Source organism: Pempheris klunzingeri, chromosome 17 (assembly GCF_042242105.1).
Source record: "Pempheris klunzingeri isolate RE-2024b chromosome 17, fPemKlu1.hap1, whole genome shotgun sequence".
NCBI classification, from domain to species: Eukaryota; Metazoa; Chordata; class Actinopteri; order Acropomatiformes; family Pempheridae; genus Pempheris; species Pempheris klunzingeri.
Genome location: NC_092028.1, coordinates 4,641,669 through 4,661,783, shown reverse-complemented (window position 1 = coordinate 4,661,783; position 20,115 = coordinate 4,641,669). Strand labels below are relative to the sequence as shown.

The 20,115-nt window shown below is 38.7% G+C and overlaps 4 protein-coding genes across 8 annotated transcripts in view; 1 reads left to right on the top strand and 3 right to left on the bottom strand.

Moving 5' to 3' along the window:
• Positions 1–20,115, bottom strand: part of LOC139217353 (pyruvate dehydrogenase (acetyl-transferring) kinase isozyme 2, mitochondrial-like) — a 188,728-nt gene that overhangs the window by 155,364 nt on the left and 13,249 nt on the right. The window lies entirely within an intron of this gene.
• On the bottom strand, positions 715–4,877 carry mylpfa (myosin light chain, phosphorylatable, fast skeletal muscle a). Its single transcript, XM_070847911.1, has 7 exons — positions 4,740–4,877; positions 3,949–4,047; positions 2,582–2,657; positions 2,382–2,486; positions 1,720–1,798; positions 1,577–1,625; positions 715–1,052 (listed from the first exon to the last, which is right to left on the bottom strand). The coding sequence occupies exons 1-7, from the start codon at positions 4,740–4,742 to the stop codon at positions 951–953; spliced, it is 513 nt and encodes a 170-aa protein (XP_070704012.1). The 5' UTR covers positions 4,743–4,877; the 3' UTR covers positions 715–950.
• Positions 9,959–14,880, bottom strand: pheta2 (PH domain containing endocytic trafficking adaptor 2). Of its 3 annotated transcripts, XM_070848376.1 has the most exons (5): positions 14,843–14,880; positions 14,497–14,689; positions 12,985–13,073; positions 12,578–12,881; positions 9,959–11,940 (listed from the first exon to the last, which is right to left on the bottom strand). In XM_070848376.1, the coding sequence occupies exons 3-5, from the start codon at positions 13,063–13,065 to the stop codon at positions 11,531–11,533; spliced, it is 795 nt and encodes a 264-aa protein (XP_070704477.1). In that variant the 5' UTR covers positions 13,066–13,073; positions 14,497–14,689; positions 14,843–14,880; the 3' UTR covers positions 9,959–11,530. The 3 variants fall into 3 exon arrangements, with proteins under 3 accessions (XP_070704477.1, XP_070704476.1, XP_070704478.1); XM_070848375.1 differs by lacking the exon at positions 14,843–14,880 and having other exon boundaries at positions 14,497–14,837; XM_070848377.1 differs by lacking the exons at positions 14,497–14,689; positions 14,843–14,880 and having other exon boundaries at positions 12,985–13,090.
• cd2bp2 (CD2 (cytoplasmic tail) binding protein 2) lies at positions 16,161–19,275 on the top strand. Of its 3 annotated transcripts, none has more exons than XM_070847728.1 (7): positions 16,161–16,235; positions 16,502–16,642; positions 17,092–17,221; positions 17,489–17,646; positions 17,727–18,312; positions 18,394–18,479; positions 18,997–19,275. In XM_070847728.1, exons 2-7 carry the CDS (start codon positions 16,568–16,570, stop codon positions 19,105–19,107), a joined length of 1,146 nt encoding a protein of 381 aa, XP_070703829.1. In that variant the 5' UTR covers positions 16,161–16,235; positions 16,502–16,567; the 3' UTR covers positions 19,108–19,275. The 3 variants fall into 3 exon arrangements, with proteins under 3 accessions (XP_070703829.1, XP_070703831.1, XP_070703830.1); XM_070847730.1 differs by having other exon boundaries at positions 16,200–16,235; positions 16,564–16,642; XM_070847729.1 differs by lacking the exon at positions 16,161–16,235 and having other exon boundaries at positions 16,244–16,642.

Sequence of the window (20,115 nt, the reverse complement as noted above, 5' to 3'; positions counted from 1 at the left end):
CGCCATAATTTAGAAAAATAGGGACGAACAGAGAACAGAGAATCTGTTGTGTGTCTGCTCATTCAACTGTTGTGCAGCAGAATGCAGTATTTGCCCTTCAGGCCCCTGCTTGCACATGCGGGTGGAAAGAAGCTCCACTAGATGTCACTGGATGTGTATTCAGGAGGTATTTTCCTCCCTTGAACCCTGTCCCACAGAACCACTGAACAGAGACACTCTTGTACAAAAGGAAAGAGATTTTATTCACAGTTTGTCCCTTTTATTCATTACAGAGGAAAGGCAAGGAAGAGTTCAGTCACTGAGGTCGAGACAGCTTATGGAAAAAAAGATGATTTATTGGATGTAGGAAGGAGTGGAGGGAAAGAAATCGAAGATTTGAATGTTTTCTTTCAGCCCTTTCTCTCCACTCCTTCAGCCATTTTTTTCCCACTTTTCAAGGAAGAAAATTGTCATCACTTTAAGGAGGCAACTTCTTCCTCTCTAACCAGCAAATGCTCTCCCTCCTCTCACCCCTTCCATCCAAGAGGACATCTTCAAAATTTGGAATGAGGTCCTCAAATTTTGTGTGCCCCCCCCCCTCCCCGAGTAGTAAACACATTTCATTCACACACCTCAGAGGCTGAAGTGGCAGGGCAAGCAAAGATACAGAGGTGAGAAGAAAGAAGATGGATGCAAGGAAAGAAACGTTTTTTGAGAAAAGTTAGTTGATGGAAATGTTGTTACAGGATAACTTTATTGAAAATCACCCTTATTCCCCATAAGCAAACATAGACATTCCACACGCATCAGCCCTCTCATGTGTTACAGTGACAAGTCTTTGGTTTGAGCATGAGCAGCTGAGCACATGGGTGTACACAAAAGGTGAGCAGGGAGGAAGATGAGGAAAGAGAAGGGCAGGGAGAACAGAATAGCAAAGGGATTGCTGTCTTTCTTGTCTCCTAACTCTCTTTTTACTCCTCCTTCTCCTCTCCGTGTGTGATGACGTAGCAGATGTTCTTGTAGTCTACGTTGCCAGCAACATCTGGGGGGAAGGCGGACCACATGTTCTTAATCTGAGGGGAAAAAATGAGGGTTGGAAATTCAGCATGGCAGGGGATGTACTATCTTACTGGTATTCCTTAAAGCAGAGTATGTTTTTAAGGTATTGGTCAAGTTAAGCTCATACTTACAAAATACTACAAAATGAAAACAAAAATCATTCTACAAAATAAAGATTTGAGCTCAGGTTAAACCATAAAGTTCTCACAGATAATAATCTTTTGCTCAAATACTTAAAAACTAGTTTAAAAAGGACTAAACTCTTAAATATGAATGGATAGAGTGGGCGGCATGCATGTTATGGAACATGGTCCAAAAGACAGTTGACCAAGTGTATTTGCTTTTGTAAAATGTATTTCTTTTGTAACAATTGTGTAAAAAATAGACTGACTAAGAAGTCTATATTTCTATGATTCATAAATACATTTATAAAAGCCAGCACTGCCCTGTGAGCACTTCAGAAATGTTGTGTAATAATAGGCTATAACCAGCCAGTCTGTCAAAACATGTAGGAGACAAAACAGGCTGGTGATTTTACCTCATCCTTGGTGAACCTGTCACACTGAGTGGTCAGGAGCTCCTCAAGGCTAGATTGGGCAAAGAGACAGATTTTGGATGTCATCAAATTTGAATTCCATCTACTTGGACATGTGTGATGAACAATAAAATTTAAATGCTCACAATTCCTTCTTGATGCTTCCAGTACCCTCGGGGTCGAGGACCTTGAAGGCGCTAAGAATAACGTCCTCGGGGTCAGCACCTAATGAGGACAGGAAGAAGAGGTTAGGTAACCTTTACACCGACTAAAAGTTGTGGAGGAAGCATTCAAAAATGAAGCAAAAGTTGATCAAAATACTCCACTGTGAGTAAAAGCCGTGTTATTAAAATTGTACGTAAGTAAAAGCACAATTGTGAAAAAAGAAAGTATCAAAAGTGAAGCTACTCATTATTTAGAACAGCCTCAATCAATGCTATGTTATCATATTATTGGATCATTATCATTGATGTATTGATATGAAAGTGATATTTTAATTGTGCTAAATACACTATTTGGTAGATTTATCAATAGCAATACAACATATGTTATAAACTACATTTTAAATATGATATCTTGAAAAATAACTAATAACTATTACTGTAAAAATGACCGAAATAACCGACGCAAAGTACAATTTTGTCTCTCTGACATGTAGTGGAGTGGAGGTACAAAATGGCATAAAATGGTACTTAAGTATGGTATTTAAATGGATGTATTTAGTTACTCTTCACCACTGATGACTGAATATATTTTAGTCAACTTCAGTATAATGTCAATAATTTGGAGGTGAAAATTAGATGCCCACCCTTCAGCTTCTCTCCGAACATGGTAAGGAAGACGGTGAAGTTGATGGGGCCGCTGGCCTCCTTGATCATGGCCTCCAGCTCCTCATTCTTCGTGTTCAGTTGGCCTGAACAACCCATAAAATTCAATTTAGTACATGAGACCATGACACACACAGTCGCACATGCTTTTCCACTGTAGATTTATCCCAACACCACCCACCCATTGAAGCCAGCACGTCTCTCAGGTCATCTTTGCTGATGATACCATCTCTGTTCTGGTCAATGATTGTGAAAGCCTAAAAGGAAGAGAAGCAGAGTGGGTTTATGACTTGCACGAATCACTTAGGATCGATAGGGAGAGGGCATGGAAGCTGTGTGGACAGAAGTTGAACAGTATCTTTAACACAGTGCTGTACACATGTTAAAGGATATGGCACTGTGAAAAAGTCAGACTTGACTGTAGTGGCCTTGAGAGTGGGAGGGGCTGATGGGATGGGATCTTTTCTTACATGTTAATCTGGGAAAGTATCATTAGAGAACAGCTGTCTGATCTGCTCACTCTGTGCAATTTACGTCGATGAAACTTAAGATAACCCTTTGGACTTGAACTTGGACTCAGTCACCGACCTCATCACCCTCTCTCTCTCTCTCTCCCCTCCTTCCTGTTTATTACACTCTTGCACACACACACACACATACACACACTTCCCTTGGTCCGACACATGCAAAATACATCCCCCCTGGCCTTTTATATCTGCAGGGTGCTAAGATCACCCTAATCATCATGTTATGCATTCCCTGTGTAGCACTCAAGAAGCTCGTATCACTTAACGCAGGAAGAATGTTTCCTCTATTCGCAGCACATATCCCTTGACAACGCATTGAAAACACCATCATTATCCAATCTCTTGACAGCATATCCATATCAAATCCCATTTCCTTGACCTTACTGAACTGCTAACACTTGCCCTTCACACCTCACTCTTACACTTTCTCCTTTTGCTTTTTGGGTATTTCTTCCTCTGCACATCATTTCATGCCTAAATTGAGCACACATGGCAATAAAGGTCGAGTTCTGAAACCATCAAGTGCGCAAAAAGCTTAAAAGGTCTTTCCTGGCTCGCTTCATATTCTCTGTTCTGCACTGAAATACGCCCATCGAGGTCCAGCTGTTCTGCTTGGCTTCCCAGGCTTCAGCAAAAGCCTTAAGGAGATATTTGAGTGACAGCTGGGGGGGTCAAAGGCGAGCAAAATATGGGGAGCTTCAGATGGTGTCAGAAATTTTAGTGCTCCTCCTAATGACATTCTTGTGTTTATTAAATTGTCAGGGGATGCAAAAATAGCAACTGCTGTGAAATGGATCCGAGAGCTGCTTAACAAAACTCTAATATCGGTGACTAACATCTAATATCTCCATGAAATTGATGAAAATACACCAGCTTCCGATCACATTCTGAAGCATACATCTATCTATCAACTAAACAGAGGTAACACAGGTGTCTAAGGCTTCCAGACTGATGTCCATACAGTAGAAAAAAGGGGCTGCTGTGGGGATGAAGTATCACTGTGTGGTCGGACAAACCTCACCTCTTTGTACTCCTGAATCTGGCTCTGCTCAAACATGGAGAACACATTGGAGGAGCCACCATCTCCTGCTGCCTGCCTCCTCTTGGCCTTCTTTGGTGCCTGGAGAATTAAAATTAAAATTTAGCTTTAGTCTCAAGTTCACAGTGATGCTATGGAGTGCTGTTAAGGCAGTGGTTCCCAACCCTTTTAGGTAAATACAAACCAGCATATATCCACCAAAAAGAGTGGTTTTCACTTATGAACTTATTTCATTTTCATTGCTTTATTTGAATGATTGTTTGAAGCCTAAGAGGTTAAACTACAAAAACTAAGATTACAGAAAGAATTGTATACATTTTGTTTAGCTCGTCACATGAATCATATCATGAGTCCTCACATTTATCTTGTTACCCCTTAAAGAGGAAGATTGGGAACCACCTCTCTACCATATATCACAAATTCAAGTGCAGGGAGTTTTTTATTCTTTATCTTAAATTTGGCCCTGCAGATTTTTATGATTGGCATGCGATCTGAAGTGCATTATATAAAATGACAATTTGATGTCACATAAGCACCCAAGCATCGTAACACTGCACCACCAAGACCTGCAATTATGCAGGAATCCTCAAAATATGTCAAAAATCACTTGATCTATGGAAATGATTAGAATTACTCCCATCTTTTTGTTTATATTATCTCAAGCTTCAACAAAAAATACATCAAAAAGTAGAGTTAATCCATAGAGTTGGTTTGATTCCCCTGTAGATATTTCCACCAGCAGACTGCAGAGTTGTGGGAACCCTGGTACTCACCATCTTGAGTGAAGGTTTGGGTGATCAAGGGGGAGAAGAAAGTGTGAAGCCGCGTTATACGTACATCCCCGGGGGCTTATATACCCCGCCGCAGGCAAATCTAACTTTAGCCACAGCCTCAAGTTTGGATGGGGATAAAAAGAGAGAGGGGGGGGAGAGGATGGTCAAGGATGAACTGATGGCAAAAGTGAAGGAGACAGAATGGCGGGACAGCGTATCACCTTACAGAAGATCAGAAATAGACCCAGGAGTCTTGGAATTAAGTAAACCTGATAGCTGAGGGACCATGCTACAGGTTTGCAGTCCCACGTGGACTAATAAGGACATTCGGGACATAGATGCTTGTTGGACCACTGGACACTGTCCCTCCACCCTCCTTCTGTCCACCTCCATCTGCCTGCAGCGAGACGCAGCAGCCACTCGCTGACTTTATTTTTGGTTTGTGATGTCCATTGCTATATTACGGACTGGGATACAAGTATTCTATACCCTCAGCAACTGATGCAGCTTTTACCCTGTATGTGCACGGCTCGGCTTTCTTATTTTAAGGTGTGACAAAGTAATGATGCTAATGTCAAATTTGGGATTTTCCCATGGAAGTTATGGTGGGGGGGGGGGAGTTCTGTGGTCACACCAAATATGTAGTACTGCATGCGTCTGGCTCATTCCTAAAACTAATCAAAGTATCTCTTCACACCAAACGGTATGGAAGAACCAATGTAAAATATTTTGAATAACTGAGGTAAATTAGAAAATCATTATATATCTTTGGATATGTATACTCACACAGAATTGTATGTGTACATAAGTTTGTATGTATATAATACATATTATATATAAGTATGTACACACTACATAACTGCTAAAAGGTTGGAATTGATTCAACTTGATTCTATGCTGTCAGAGGGCATAGAGGACTACTGTATGTTTCATTTCATTTTATTTTACTTAGCATTCATGTGAGTAGGTTTGCCCCAGTGAGATCAAATATCTATTGGCAGAAACATATAGTTTCAACCAAAAAAAAAGAACATGAAAACACATAACACATGGATTTGAGCGACATTAAATTTTGAACTTTTAGCTAGTGAAAATTCCTCTTTACAAATAAATGTTATTCTGTATGAAGGATTTGCAAATGATGTTTTGCATAAGGAGAACAGCACCCTGTTTCACAGTCATATGCCCAATAACAGGCTGGAATTAACAGACTGGCAGATTAACAGACAGCGTTGCTTCTCGATGAGTAGTTTAGGGTTTGCACCGTTGGAACAGAATAGACTGACAAATCACGCTTTGAATCTATTCAGTATAACCACTGAGCAGACTGCAGGGGGATCAAAGAAAAACCGGTTCCTGAAATATGTAGAGCCCAGTTGCAGTGTTTTGGTTCAGTAATGATCTCTGGTAACTTCTGCTTTTCTGGACTTGAAAGCAAACTCCAAACTGAGGGTATTTGGGGGAAAACTTATGTAACTGTAAACTGCATTCTCCCCTGCCACTCAACATGTTGGTGACATTGACTAAATGGATGTTTTAATCATTTCATTATTCTCCCGTTGGGGCCAAAACTATTCTAAATGGAAACAATACATTGGTTGTCTGAATTATACAGTTTTATCTATGTTAAAAACAGTCATACTTGAAGGACTTTATTAAAGACACATCTTTAATTATTTAGACATTCTTCTCCATTTATTTATTTATTCATTGTTTTATTTATTTATTCGTCTGTTTGCTTGCTCTACTTTATCATGTTAAATTGAGACATTCACATAATTAATTCAGTTAAATAATGACAAAGTACAGAAAATAGAAATTCTTTCTAATTTTAGTTCTGACAGCTTGAACACGTTTAAAAAAACAAATACATATGCTGCCTAACACACTCATCTTTTACGATATAACTACTATTAGTAACTATTTAAAGTTAGAATTAACTGTGATCAGTTACAAATGAATTCCTGTTACTCAACTAAAAATAACATAATCATCATTGTTGTCATGTTTTTTGTCATCATCAGGCTCATTATGTTTGGCACTATTGTTATTAGCATTATTATTTTGGATTTTAAGGGGCAAAAACACAACATATTGACAAATAACAAATGAAAATCAAAAAATCTAAATGAAATATAAAATACTGATTCAGTGTGTGCTAAAAGTTATAGAGGTATAGAGTATATAGTGTGGCAGTGGTGGAGAAAGTAATAATAATTAATGGATAATTTTCATCTGTGTTTTGGACTTTTTTATGAAATATTGGACAGTTTCATCTCGTTGGGCCTAAAAAATTGTTTGCCAGTCAACAAGACTCAGTGAAAACACTGTTAATCTGTTCTTCCTCTTCATTCATCACTACAAAGGTGTGTGTTTGGCAATTGACCTCAGTCATGCACATTTTCCCACCTGTCTGCCCCTATCCCTCCCCCACATCGTCTCCCCTCCCATCCCTCCCCTTTAAAATATGAGGGGATTACTTGGCAGGGTGATGGCAGCAGGCATTCCCAGGACAACATAAAAGGGACAGCTGAGGGAGACCAGAATAGCTAAATAAACTTGACAGTCTGCCAATGCAACGGGCCCCGAAAACAAAATGCTTTCCTTCATTTGTTTTTTCAGGTTTTATATCCTAATTTACCTCAGAGATAATCTGTTTTCATTTCATTAACAACTTTACTAATCTCACTCTATTGTGGGACTTTATTTTTACCTCTTGTCTCCGCTCTGTGGTCATGACTGTTTGTGTTTCCACTGATCTCCTCGCTCTGACACTCTGATGGTCAATGATAAGTCATGTCTCTGCTATTTACTGGTTTCCACTCCTGCGGTAATTTGGATTAGACAGGCGTTTGTTTGTCTTGGGCATTCAGGACATCCAGAGCCCGATGCTTGCTGTCAGCCCTCCTCTTGTGTTGTCGATCTTTGACCCCTGGTTCACTTGATTATCACCACCTTGTTGCAGGAATGAAATATGCCACAGCACATGCTCTGGCTTTTGAAGAGGGGGTGCAGGTTTTATCAGACAGATCAGCTGGATGTTTACTCCAGTACTGTAACTCCACTGTCATTTTGCGCATGGTTTTACATTCACCGTGAAACAAAACCCATTACCTTTGAATTTTAAAACTGTCTTTAAACGTTTCAGTAAGATTAAGGTGGAATGTGTGTGGAAGCAGTAATTTTAACTAGTAAAACAACTGAATGTGACCTATTAGAGACCATATCGAAGCCCTAAAGGCCTTTGTCTGATCCAGAACTAATGATTATGTTCTTTAAAATCTTAATAGAAGGTTTATTTAATCAGACAGTCCTCTAATCCTACCAATTAGAGGACAGTGACAGTGACACTGACGAAAGGCATTTGTGGTTAGATCAAGAGATATTTATGACATTTGTCTGCATTTTATGGGTTCGTCTGCAGTAAGGTTTGACATTAAATTACTGCCCAACTGTGTGTGCTAGTGTGTGCTACAACAATACAGTAATCATTTATGGCATGTCCACCCTCATAGCAACAACATTGTTTACCACAGATTCAGCAGTTTAAAATATGAAAATGACCTGTGGCATCTCAGTCTTTTCACAGATGTGTCAGCTGCTGACTTTAAAAGCTGTACACGGTTGTAAAAAAGTCACAAAACGGTCTCACCTCACAATGTGTTTACGCACTGCTATCGTGAGGAAGTGTTTCCATACCATAGGCCTATAGTGCAGAGGGCTGTTGCCGTTATGTGATACGTTTTGCCACGCTCCTCTGAAGCCATCTATCACTTTTTAGATGATTGGTATGTCTGTCTGTAAGGTCTGGAATGTGGAGAAGCTCCCAGCTTGACCTATAGAGGAAGACGACCTTAAGAAACCGGCGTTAACATGGGGCACGTCAGAGGTTGTAATGTCATACTCTTGTGTTTGATTACCTGCCAGCCTCAGGTTGCCCTGTTTTGTCACTTGATCTCATTCAATTTAATTTGGCATTCAGTAAATTTTAAGTTTAAGGTTCAAATGTCAGCTTTTGCTTTTTTCTGTCTTGTGCCATTGAACTTGGAGGAGGCATCCCAGCTGAATTATATACTTTATTACACTTACACTTTTTTGCCTTTGAAGCAGTTGCTTTATTTAATTAACCCGGTGGATTCAATGGAAATTATAGTCAGACATGTTGTAATGATCTAAGTGAATGAGTGGATAACTCAATTAAAGGCATTCATTTCCCAAAATATTTAACCTGTCAGTTTTAACACCAGCTGCATTCCTTTTGTCTCCTGCAAACATCCATAAATCAGTGCGCTATTTCTGACTAAATTCCACTTTCTAAATCAGGTGGATCACTCCAGCGCAGAGTCAGCAGTCTGTGCCTGCAGTGCCCTCTGCTGCTCTCTGTGTCCATATACATAGCATATGTCTCTCTGATGGAGAGACATATGCTATGTATATGGACACACAGAGAGCAAATTAACTGTAGAATTAGCTTCTAGGTTTCCCAGACTTTCCTCTTAAGGTATCTTTGAGGTAAGATAAAAATATATTTTCCCCAGTTCCCAGACTAACAGACCTGAGCTTGGTTACTGCTGGAGGATGGAGGTGTGGCAATACATCTGCGGGACATTTCCATATTTGTCCTGCGCTTTCACTGTTTTGTGGAAATGTGATAAAAGAAATCAGACCAATTCTAGGCTCAGATATAAACTGCTCTTTCAGTCTTATGTATCTAGGGAATTTACCAACAAACATGAAGAAACAAGATAGGTACTTAATACAAATTCTACTAGCTAGTTGCAAAAAAGCAATAACTAGAAAATGGCTCAGTAAGGAGAATGGAAAGAGATCATTGGGGAGATTTATATTATGGAGCGTCTGACCTTCTCTCTGAGATATGCCAGTGCTAAGTTTGAGAGGTACTGGGAACCTTGGAAATCTCACATGAATCTAAAATAGTGAAAATACTTGTTCTGTCCTGTACAGATGTTTTATTCTATAACTTTGTAAAACAGATTTTTTTTTTTCTGCGACTGCCAAGGATGTTGATGAATACGACGGACAAATTAATGTGTCCCTGAGGCTCAGCTTTTGATTACACTTTAGAAATGACCAAATTCATGAAGTAATATATGTTGAACCTGTAATAATAAAATAATATTAGTAATAATAAAAAGAAAGTTGAAAAAAAAAAATATATATATATTTTCCCCACTTTGTGCCATCAGTTCATCCTTGACCATCCTTGCTTCAGTGATTCACAGTGCGAATTCATACCTTTAATTCAGATAAAAATTCAAACACAAGGTCCCATTCCTTTATTACTGCAGAATAGACAGATTCTATCTGCCTAATGCCTTTTATCTACTTCCTTGTAATTCTAGTGGTAACATTCAAAACTTTATGAACTGATCCACACACCGGAGTTCTGTTTGTCACCTCATTAATAATGAGTTAAATTATCCAGACTGATTTTATTTTTCAAGCATTGGAAAATATATAATTCTCTTTGCTTAATACTGCATTAAACAGCTTTTCTATGCCATGCATAAAACTGATTATTGCACTAAATGTGAATCTAAAACAGCAGGCAAATCTGTGGGTATATCTTCAGTACAATTAGCAGTAGCTGTGGAGGTTCCAGTTAGCAGGGACTACAGGAGAACAAAGACAAGGAATATATATAACATTTTGTCATGTCACAGTAAGAAAAGTACATGTGCAAATACTTTGATCAAGTTAAATAATCATATAATTAAATGTGTCATGGCTTACTGGAACACTGGGAAAGAACAGATGTTATCAGTAAGATAGCACTAACACTTAAAGGCCTCTTAAAGTAGCTTTAAGATCAGATAACATTTTTCCTTTTTGAGCAAGATTAATGCTTAAATCAATGAAGTATTCATACTCAAGAATGCATTTTGTTATGACTTTTCCATAACATAAAATGGAAAATTCTAGCTGTCTTACACCCATGTTTCCATGTAATTCTTACTCTTTTTGTGGAAAAAATTCTCAAGATCTGAACTAAAATATGAAATAAAATCATGTGTTTGTATCTTGAGCGTCTTACCTCATATATCAGAGACCTACGGCTGTGTAAAAGCTGCCTGATCATGAAACATTTAATTCACCAGATTACATTTATTTTCTCATGCAATGAAAAATATGTAATACTCTTTGCTTAATACTGCTTCATAAAGCCTTCATGCCACGCATGAAATGGTTAATTGCACCACATGTGAATACTAAATACACATGCAGTTTGTAGAAAATGAGCAGGATATGAGAACAAACAAGGAAAAACTGTTTTCTCATGGAGGACATCTTGACAGGGCACAGTATGAAGAGCGTAGATAACTGAATGAATCATGGCTGAATTCCATTTAGCTGCTTTAGTTTCAGGGTTCTGTTATTGTGCATGCTGACTCGGAGTTTTATTAGGATCTATTACTAACATTCATCAAAAGGTTGTGGAAAAAAGCCAACATTCCTCCTCTTATCCAAAGGGTGCACAAGTGTGCAGATTCTTTGCTTGTTCTCTGTTGCATCCCATGGACACTTTAGGGCCATCTTGGCTCAGAAAATTACAACTTTTTGAAAAACAAATCTAACATAGAAGTTATCTTAACTCATCATATGACATGGAGGAACATTTAGCACATCTACAGGTGTCTGGGCCTCAAGCTATCGCCTATGTTCTTAAATATAGTAGGCTATACATTTGGAACACTACAGGTTCACTTCCCTTTTTTAACACACATGAACCAGTCCTTTTCACTTCCTCTTACATTACAACAGCTGATGTTTCAACCCAGGTCGATGAGATCTCCGTTTCCATGCTCCTCTTCTGCTTGTCGACTCCTCAGCCATTCCTCTCTCACTTTCTTCACTTCCTGGCCATAATAATCATGAAGTTTGCTGAACTCCTCAAGAGGATCGAAACCCACCAAAGGCCATTCACCGTACAAGGGTGCCGGTCCATTCAGTGGTGTGACGTGAGCGTTTCTCCTGTGCCACAGTTTAGGGGACTTTTTAGCTACCACTTTAGTGGGTATTGAAGGTGCTTGTAAAACAGTGCTGGCGCTGAAGCTTCTCCCATCCCTGACTGCTGTTGTTGGCTCCTGTGCAGGGAAGAAGAAGTTGGTTGTGGACTGTTTGAGGGCGCTGACAGAGGAGCTGTGATGGGATTCACCAGAGCCTTGTTGCTGTTTAGCTTCTGCAGATGAAAAACAGGAAATTAACAAAAACGTAGGCTAAATATAATCTTTAAATCAACTTACACAAAGGAGTAGTTTGACATTTTGGGAACCTGCTGGTTAGCTTAGCTTAGCTTAGCACTATGACTCGAAATGGGGGAAATGTTTTGTTTTGTAAAGACAATACTATAAAAACAATAGATTTGTGGGTTTACAGGGGGGTTATGTCATGGACTATTTTTTGGAGTCTCTGCTTGTTGCCAAGAAATAATCATATAATCATATAATAATAATAATAAACAAACCTAAACCTAACCTGTTTCCAGTCTGTTAAACTAAACTAACCAGTAGCAGATTGTAACCAGAGTGGTATCGTTCTACTCATCTAACTCTGAAAGAAAAACCTTTGGTCAGATCCAGGCTGGATGTTTCCCGCTGTTTCCATTTTTCATGCTAAGCTAACCGGCTGCTGTCTATAGCTTTATATTGAAGCAGACCTCTATTTAACAAACAGATTATCAGGCAATGAGATAAAATAAAAAGTAAAACTATTCTATGACAAATAAAAATAGCCAGTAAAAGACAAAAAAAACCATTAAATCCATAAATTTCAGTCAATAGAATGGTATGAGTAAATGGGTAGGCTACATAACACACCTTCATACTGCCTTCCCAGGTCTCTCACCAGCAGGGAGAGGTAACAGTGGCTGGCTGACAGCAAAGCTTTCACCCAGCTCTCTAGAGTCTGATGATCTCCTGCTGCAAATCTGTAGGTTTTGAGTCCGGGTCCATCAAACACCAGAGAAAAGGTCAACTGTCCATCAGACTCTGAGCGCCTGACTGCACACCCCTCCAGCACGATGACACCCAGCAGGTGTCGATCACCTGGGCGCTCCTGGTAGAAAAGCAGGTTTGCCTTCAGGACAAACCACCGCCGCTGGTAGGTGGCATTACGCTCTTTCTACGAAGAAGGATGTCAAAGTAAAGCAGGATTATTGCATTTGCTACATGCCACCTGAAATCATATGGACTTCATATGGTCTGTGTTTTATGTTTATCCAAACCTTTTTGTAGAGATATCCCTCTTTATCCACTGGGGAGGTGCATGATAAGTAGTGGGTCAGAATCTTCTCATGGAGCTTCATTCTAACACCTGAAGAGGAGAAAGCGCTTTTATATTTTGAAAAATACTAAAAACATATTCCAGAAATGTGCTAATCACAGGTGTCTAAGGTTTGAAAGGAGCGGTCAGTTCATGTAGGCAGTTATAACCTATATAATGCACCAACTGTATGATTACTCAAGTAGTCCATGTACAGTTGAGCTACTGTACATGGCGGCTGTGGCTCAGTGGTAGAGTGGGTCGTCCCTCAATCAGAAGGTCGGGGGTTCGATCCCCAGCTCCTATGGGTCAACATGTCGAAGTGTCCTTGAGCAAGACACTGAACCCCAACTTGCTCCTGAAGCATGGCTTCAGAGTGTGAATGAGTATGAAAGAATAGTCTCCTCCAAATTACATTTCTCCTGTATGATTGATGTGTGAATGAGGATGTCAAGTAAAGCGCTTTGAGTAGTTGAAATAACTAGAAAGGCGCTATACAAATACAGACCATTTACCATTTACTTTTGAGTATTTCCATTTCATGCTACTTCATACTTCTACTTTATTACAGTTCAAAGGGAAATTCTTTTTACTCCACCACGCTTTTTCTCACAGTTACAATTGGTTACTTTTGAGATGACGATTTTACATTTAAAAACATTTGACAAGCTTGTTTATTAAACCTTCCAACCTTTTTAGCTTCTGGCCCTTTACAAGAAAAGAGGCTTCAACCCCTTGTCATGTTTCTGATGTGTGTAAGTTCTTAGCATTTTCACCTACGAGACATTTTCAAGGCCCAAAGAGGTAAAAGCAGCCAATATTTCACAAGCATGCCTTTGTTTTGTCTTCTTACCTCTCACATTACTTATCTCAGATTTATCCACTCAGATTTATCTTGTGACCTTTTGGAGGGGCCCAACCTCTAAGTTGATAACACCTGGATGAAACTACTAAACTGTATAAAGAAGTTAAAACTATCCCCACCTCCATCAGCTACGACAATAACATACTCCTTATGCATTGATGCGTCAGTTGATTAATGTAATATATTGAATAATACAGCCACTTTTCAGCAGAGCGAGTACTTTTACTTTTTATACTTTAAGATTTTTTTTGCCTATTAATACCTCTATACTTTTGAAAAGTATTTAGTATTAGTATAAATTAGTATTTTTTCATGAAAGCACTGGTATTATTACTTTAGTAAAAGATATGAATACTTCTTCCACCATTGGGTATAGTGAAAACTACATGAGATGTGAACTAGAACATCAACATTAAAAGTATCAGTCAGTCAGGCAGGCAGCAGGTAGTTAGGTAGTTAGGTAGGTAGATAGATAGATAGATAGATAGATAGATAGATAGATAGATAGATAGATAGATAGATAGATAGATAGATAGATAGATAGATAGATATCAAACAAATCCTAAAGTTCCTGTAGTGATAGAACAGAAAATAGTGACTCAGACTTACCTCTGCCAATGTTGAATCCCTCACAGGGTCACTTTACTCTTCCTCACAGTCTCTACATTATTTACATTTACAGATATTTTCTCTTGGTCCTCAGCATTCCTTAACACGAGCCAACTGTTCTCTATCAGTTTGGTGCATCCAGAACCAGACAATGTATGAATGTATAGTTTCAGGTTACTATCACTGGTTCTCCCTCAGGGACGAGAGGACGAGTGTTGAAATATAAATAACTCGACCCACTTCCTGGTAACAAAATCCTGACACATTATATTCTCTCTCCTCTACGCTTGAGTGTACCCTGAGCTGGCAGATCAGCCAAACCAAGCAGTCCAAACCAACCTCTTACCTGCTACCTGGAAGTGAGATGCTAGATGCTGAAGTGGAACATGAAGTCTGATGCAGCTGCCTCAGCCCTCTCACTTCTGCATTTTTTGTTCCTTTTTTGATTTCCGATGAGAATCTTTTTAAACCTGTGATAGTTAAGTGTCCCTTGGTAGATGGTTAATTCTTCAGGGAGATGTAGCTTATTTTCAGATATAATGAATATTTGTTCACCAGATGTGTCTAATTCTCTCCTCTGCTTTTGAAGTAATGTCATGCCCAAATCTGTCTTCCTTTATTAAGAATCATTTTTCAATTTTCAGTAAAAAGTGAAAATAGACAGACATTTCATGACCTCCTAAAAATGCGCCTCTACATTTCTTGGCTTGTTGCGTCTATTTTTGACACACACTTATCCTTTTTATCCTTAAGGACCTCAAGGAATTCCAAATCTAAAAGAGTCCTAGGTGAAAAGATTTACACGGCCTCATACACTGGGGGCCCCTTCCAAAACAGCACGTCTCCACAGTCTCAACCAAAATCAACATAAGGCCATAAGTCAAACCTCAGTGCAAAAACTGAATGGCAGTTTCAATTTATGTATTCGTGCAAAAGAAAGTGCTGAATTCCTGTGTATTGTCATTACATTTGTTTATTTATATTATTAAATTTTTTTACATCAGTTTATTGATGTTTTAGTCAACAAGCAGTAGGTAATCATACAAATCATATAAAATTTAGATCTATAAAAATAATGTTTTTTATGATAAATTACAAAAACAAGTACATGATTTATATACACAGGCACATAAAAACAATACAAGACATACAGTGCACAGCAAATGTATTTACCAGGGTTCAAAGCTGTTTTATATAGTGATTATTGACACCTCATATTATTTTGAAGATACATGCCAATCATGGACCTTGGTCAGATATTAAGTTTATGCTATGAAACAACATATTTATACTATACTATGCTATGCTATGCTATGCTATGCTATGCTATGCTATACTATACTATACTATACTATACTATACTATACTACACTACACTATACTATACTATACTATACTACACTATACTATACTATACTATACTATACTATACTATACTATACTATACTATACTATACTATACCAAATCAAAAAGCGAGTCACATCTCAAAGACTTGAGACTAAGAACACTATTGTTTTTACATCATTTCATTTCCCTATACACTACTACCTGTCTACCAAGTGTGTGTGTGTCAATATTAAAAGCAGCTGTACGAATAAAATCCTATGTACACTCCTCATCAGGTGGTGGCGGTAATGTGCCGTATAATTGTTTACCACCGCAGACATTAAAAAGAGAAGAAGAAGAAAACCACCGAAGAAGAAACGAGAACGAACGTCGCTTGAATTATTTTCATCAGGTTTTGCCGCATTTTCTAGCTAAATCTTACGGTTTAGCCTCCTTTAAATACATTCTCACTAACAAAATATTCACATTATATCATAGCGGTAAACAAAATGTAATTTTACGTTTGGACTGTGATAAAGGCTTTATTTGTTTTGCATGCGCTGCGTTGTCCGCCGTTGTTGGCTAACATTTTTAGCAATAATGCTAACATGAGTTCTGTGTTAACCGCTCATTTTCACAGCCTTACGACGGTCATTTTTTTTTTCAAATGTTGTAAAGGTACTTACTGATGCAACAGCAACGTTTGAGGAATAAAAGACACACTGCCTTGCCCTCTGTAGCACCATGCCAAAGCGGAAAGTAACATTTGAGGACGGGGCTGGAGAGTTTGACCTGGATGACGAGCTCCCAAACAAAAAGGTAGCGCTGCCCCGTTCACATCATTGATTAGAAGTCATACTGGAACGTTTGAGCTATCGAGATCACTGATTGATCAGATAGGACTTCACAAATGTAACTAACACTATTCAGCCACGTTACCATAAGCAGTCTGAAAGTTTGCAGTCCAAAAATAGCTTATACAAGACAGTATGCCTTCTCTGGATTGCCTGTGGTCCACTGACAACCTATTTTACAAATGACGATACGTCTTAAACTCCAGTAGATTACAGTGGATTGCTATTTAAGTGGTTTCTAATCATGCGAATGTTTGATTTATAAAATTTTCTAGTTGGATGCTTTAGACAGGTGCAGGATAATTTCTTTCATGTCCATAACGGGGGCTTTAAAAGTACACTATTTACGTGTCAGATTGTAATTGTAATGTTTTACATAGTATTTTCCTTATCTTTCTTTTGCTGTTGAACTAGAATTGTGAGGCTGTGAGTGGACCAGGCTCCAGGTTTAAAGGCAAGCATTCCCTTGATAGCGATGAAGAGGATGAAGGGGATGATGCAAAGAGCAGCAAATATGACATTCTGGCCAATGATGACGTGGAGGGTATGTCTTGTTTATTATTTGAACTGGAACTATATGCACTAAGTGATATATGGCAGAGAGGTGGTCTTGATTACTTTGATGTGACATATTACTCAGAATTTTCTTTGCACATACAATGTTGAATCGTTATTTACATGTCTAAATCCTGTCTGTAAAATGTTTGTACTGTAAATTGTACATTTCTGCCACGTACAACTGCCATGAGTCTAACAAAATCAGTAATTATGTCCCCTTAGACCATGCTAACTATGCTAACTATGTCCTCAGGGCAAGAGGGAGCAACAATCGACTTTGATGAGGGAGTTTCTATTACACCGTTCAACCTGCAAGAGGAGATGCAGGAAGGATATTTTGACTCAGAGGGAAACTATTTTATCAAAAAGGAAGAACAAATTAGAGACAACTGGCTTGACAACATCGATTGGGTAATTGCATTTTAGGGGATTTTGCTTCATATTTGAAAACCTCTCAAGCAGTCTGCAATAATATATGTTTTGTATCCCAGGTGAGAATAAAAGAACAGCCTTTAAAGCAAAAGAAAAAAGGTCTCGGAGCCAAACGGACACGCAGAGTTGGTGATGAGGATGAGGCAGAGGAGGAGAAAAAGAGAGAAGAGCAGCAGGCAGACCGAGAAAATGAAGAAGAGGAGGAGGAGATGCAGCAGCCTGCAGAGGACCCGCTGGCGTCCTACTCACAGCACCAGCTCACCGAAGCTGTGGTCGAACTATTGCAACCTGGGGAGACCGTTGCTACGGCGCTCCGTCGGCTAGGAGGCCTCGGAGGCCGGAAGAAGGGAAAGCTGAGGGAAGAAAGTGAACCCACAGAGGAGACCAAAAGAGATGCAGAAAAGCTAGACTGGCTCACCGCCCTAGCTGACAGATTGGTTGGATCTGGGATGTTTGAGATCTATCAGCACACTTACGAAAAACTGGCCTATTTGGTCAAGAGCATGAGCAGCAAGAAAGCAGCTGTGAAGATGGAACCCAGTGGTGACGATGAAGAAGGCAATGAACTTGACATGTTTGCAGATAAATTTGACGAGGTGCATGGTGTAAAATCAGACAAAGAGGAGGAAGAAGACGACAAAAGAGGTTACTTGGCAGCACTAGTATACATTTCTCATCAGTATCACAAAATGTCTTGTTTTGTTTAATCCAGTTTTGTCTTCTCAGTGAGTGACGAAGTGATGTGGGAGTACAAATGGGAGAATAAGGATGATTCAGAAATTTATGGTCCCTTCACCAGTCAGCAAATGCAGGTAACAATATTGTCCAACAACAGCACACTAAAAATGAAAGAATTTAGTGTATGTCATGATATCAGGCCTGAAAAGTTCTCAGGCACCATGCCTAATTTTAGGCATAGAGCAGTTTTAAATTCATGTAATAGTAAATTCAAAACATTTTCTCATGGTTAACTTTTCATGCTCACAAATGTTTCCTTGCTTTAACCCTTGTGATATCTTTATAGTATTGTATACGTGGTTGTTGCACTTTTCAAGTAAATGTATTGCTTAAAACAGAAGTGATAGGAAATATTGTGGAGTATGGAACTGGTACTCTGATATTCATGTTTAATTGAGATAATAAGCAATGAAAAAAATGAATCGTGGCATTTATCCATCTAGTTTTACTCCTGTAAACTAATGTACCAGCAGACTTACTAGTAAATCCCATTCTGTTTATTAGATTATTGCGTTACAGACTGGTTCTACCTTTAACCTCAATCTGGCCAGGTGGGTTTTAATCTTCTTAGTGTCTTTTTTTTTTTTCCAGGATTGGGTGGATGAAGGCTATTTCAGCAGTGGTGTTTACTGCAGAAGAAAGGACCAGGACGGTGCTCAGTTCTACAACTCCAGGAGACTAGACTTTGACCTCTATACATGATTTATGTCCAGCATCAAATGAGTCACAACCATCATAATCTCTAGCAGCACTCATGTTTTGCCAACTATCTCCAATCTTTTCATCCAGGGTTCTGGTGTCTAATCTATCATTTTAACAGGGGCTTTGTTGTCTGTACATTGTTTTTAAATAAACAACTCATGTATGTGGTTTTGATGTCAGCCATTTTGTCTTAGTTTTAGAGATAACTAAATCCTATTGTGGGTTCATTTTAAAGCTTATTTAGGACTTGTTTAATTGTGATAATTTAAGGAGTTTACATGGCCATTCCACCATTCATTTGCACAATGCCATTTTGATAATAATAATAATTTTTTACCCTAAAGTTGATCTTGCATAGCCAGACCTATTTCCCCACTTCCTTTAAGTTCTGAGCCAGAGATGGAGAAGTTCTAAAACAACTTGTGTACTTCTACTGCTTGGAGTCAAATACACAATCGTACTAACTTGCAAATTTGGCCATCGATGTGAATCCCCAATATTGAATGGCACCTTTTCCATGGGGCTGTGACACATTTTCAGTGATGTAGAATGTGGAGATGCACACCGCGTCAAGATAACCTTGGTGGTCATCAGCTTATATCTACTTTGCATATGGTCAAATATAGGACTTTAAAGATATGTTATAAAATATAAAATTAAATTCAACTCTGACTAAGTAAAAGATCAACATTATCCAATCTTGGCATGGTTCTAGTGTCAGAAATGATAAGTCAACACACTGATGCTTTAGGCAGTATAGAGAGTAAAACACTTGGCACCTATTAAAGTCACCATATAAGTAAATCTTAAGCAAAATGCCCAACATTTGATGGTTTTAGGTTGTCAAATGTGAGCATTTGCTTTTCTTGATCTTACATTACAGTAAATACAATATTTTCAGACCATTAGTGGCATCACTTTGTGTTGTAGTATTTTTGGTGTTTTATAGACCAAGCAACTGAACGACTGTGCAATTTACTCCATAGCTTTTTAAAAAAAATCTAATTA

Coding starts and splice junctions, on each gene's coding strand:
- mylpfa (XM_070847911.1), bottom strand. Junction 1,799..2,381: donor GTTCGGAGAGAAGCTGAAGG/GTGGGCATCTAA, acceptor TGTCCTCATTAG/GTGCTGACCCCGAGGACGTT. Junction 1,053..1,576: donor ACAGGTTCACCAAGGATGAG/GTAAAATCACCA, acceptor TTTTCCCCTCAG/ATTAAGAACATGTGGTCCGC.
- pheta2 (XM_070848376.1), bottom strand. CDS start 13,065: ATGAAGCTCCATGAGAAGATTCTGACCCACTACTTATCATGCACCTCC. Junction 12,882..12,984: donor AGGGATATCTCTACAAAAAG/GTTTGGATAAAC, acceptor CCTTCTTCGTAG/AAAGAGCGTAATGCCACCTA. Junction 11,941..12,577: donor CCTGGGAAGGCAGTATGAAG/GTGTGTTATGTA, acceptor TTTCATCTGCAG/AAGCTAAACAGCAACAAGGC.
- cd2bp2 (XM_070847728.1), top strand. CDS start 16,568: ATGCCAAAGCGGAAAGTAACATTTGAGGACGGGGCTGGAGAGTTTGAC. Junction 16,643..17,091: donor ACGAGCTCCCAAACAAAAAG/GTAGCGCTGCCC, acceptor CTGTTGAACTAG/AATTGTGAGGCTGTGAGTGG. Junction 18,313..18,393: donor GGAAGAAGACGACAAAAGAG/GTTACTTGGCAG, acceptor TTGTCTTCTCAG/TGAGTGACGAAGTGATGTGG.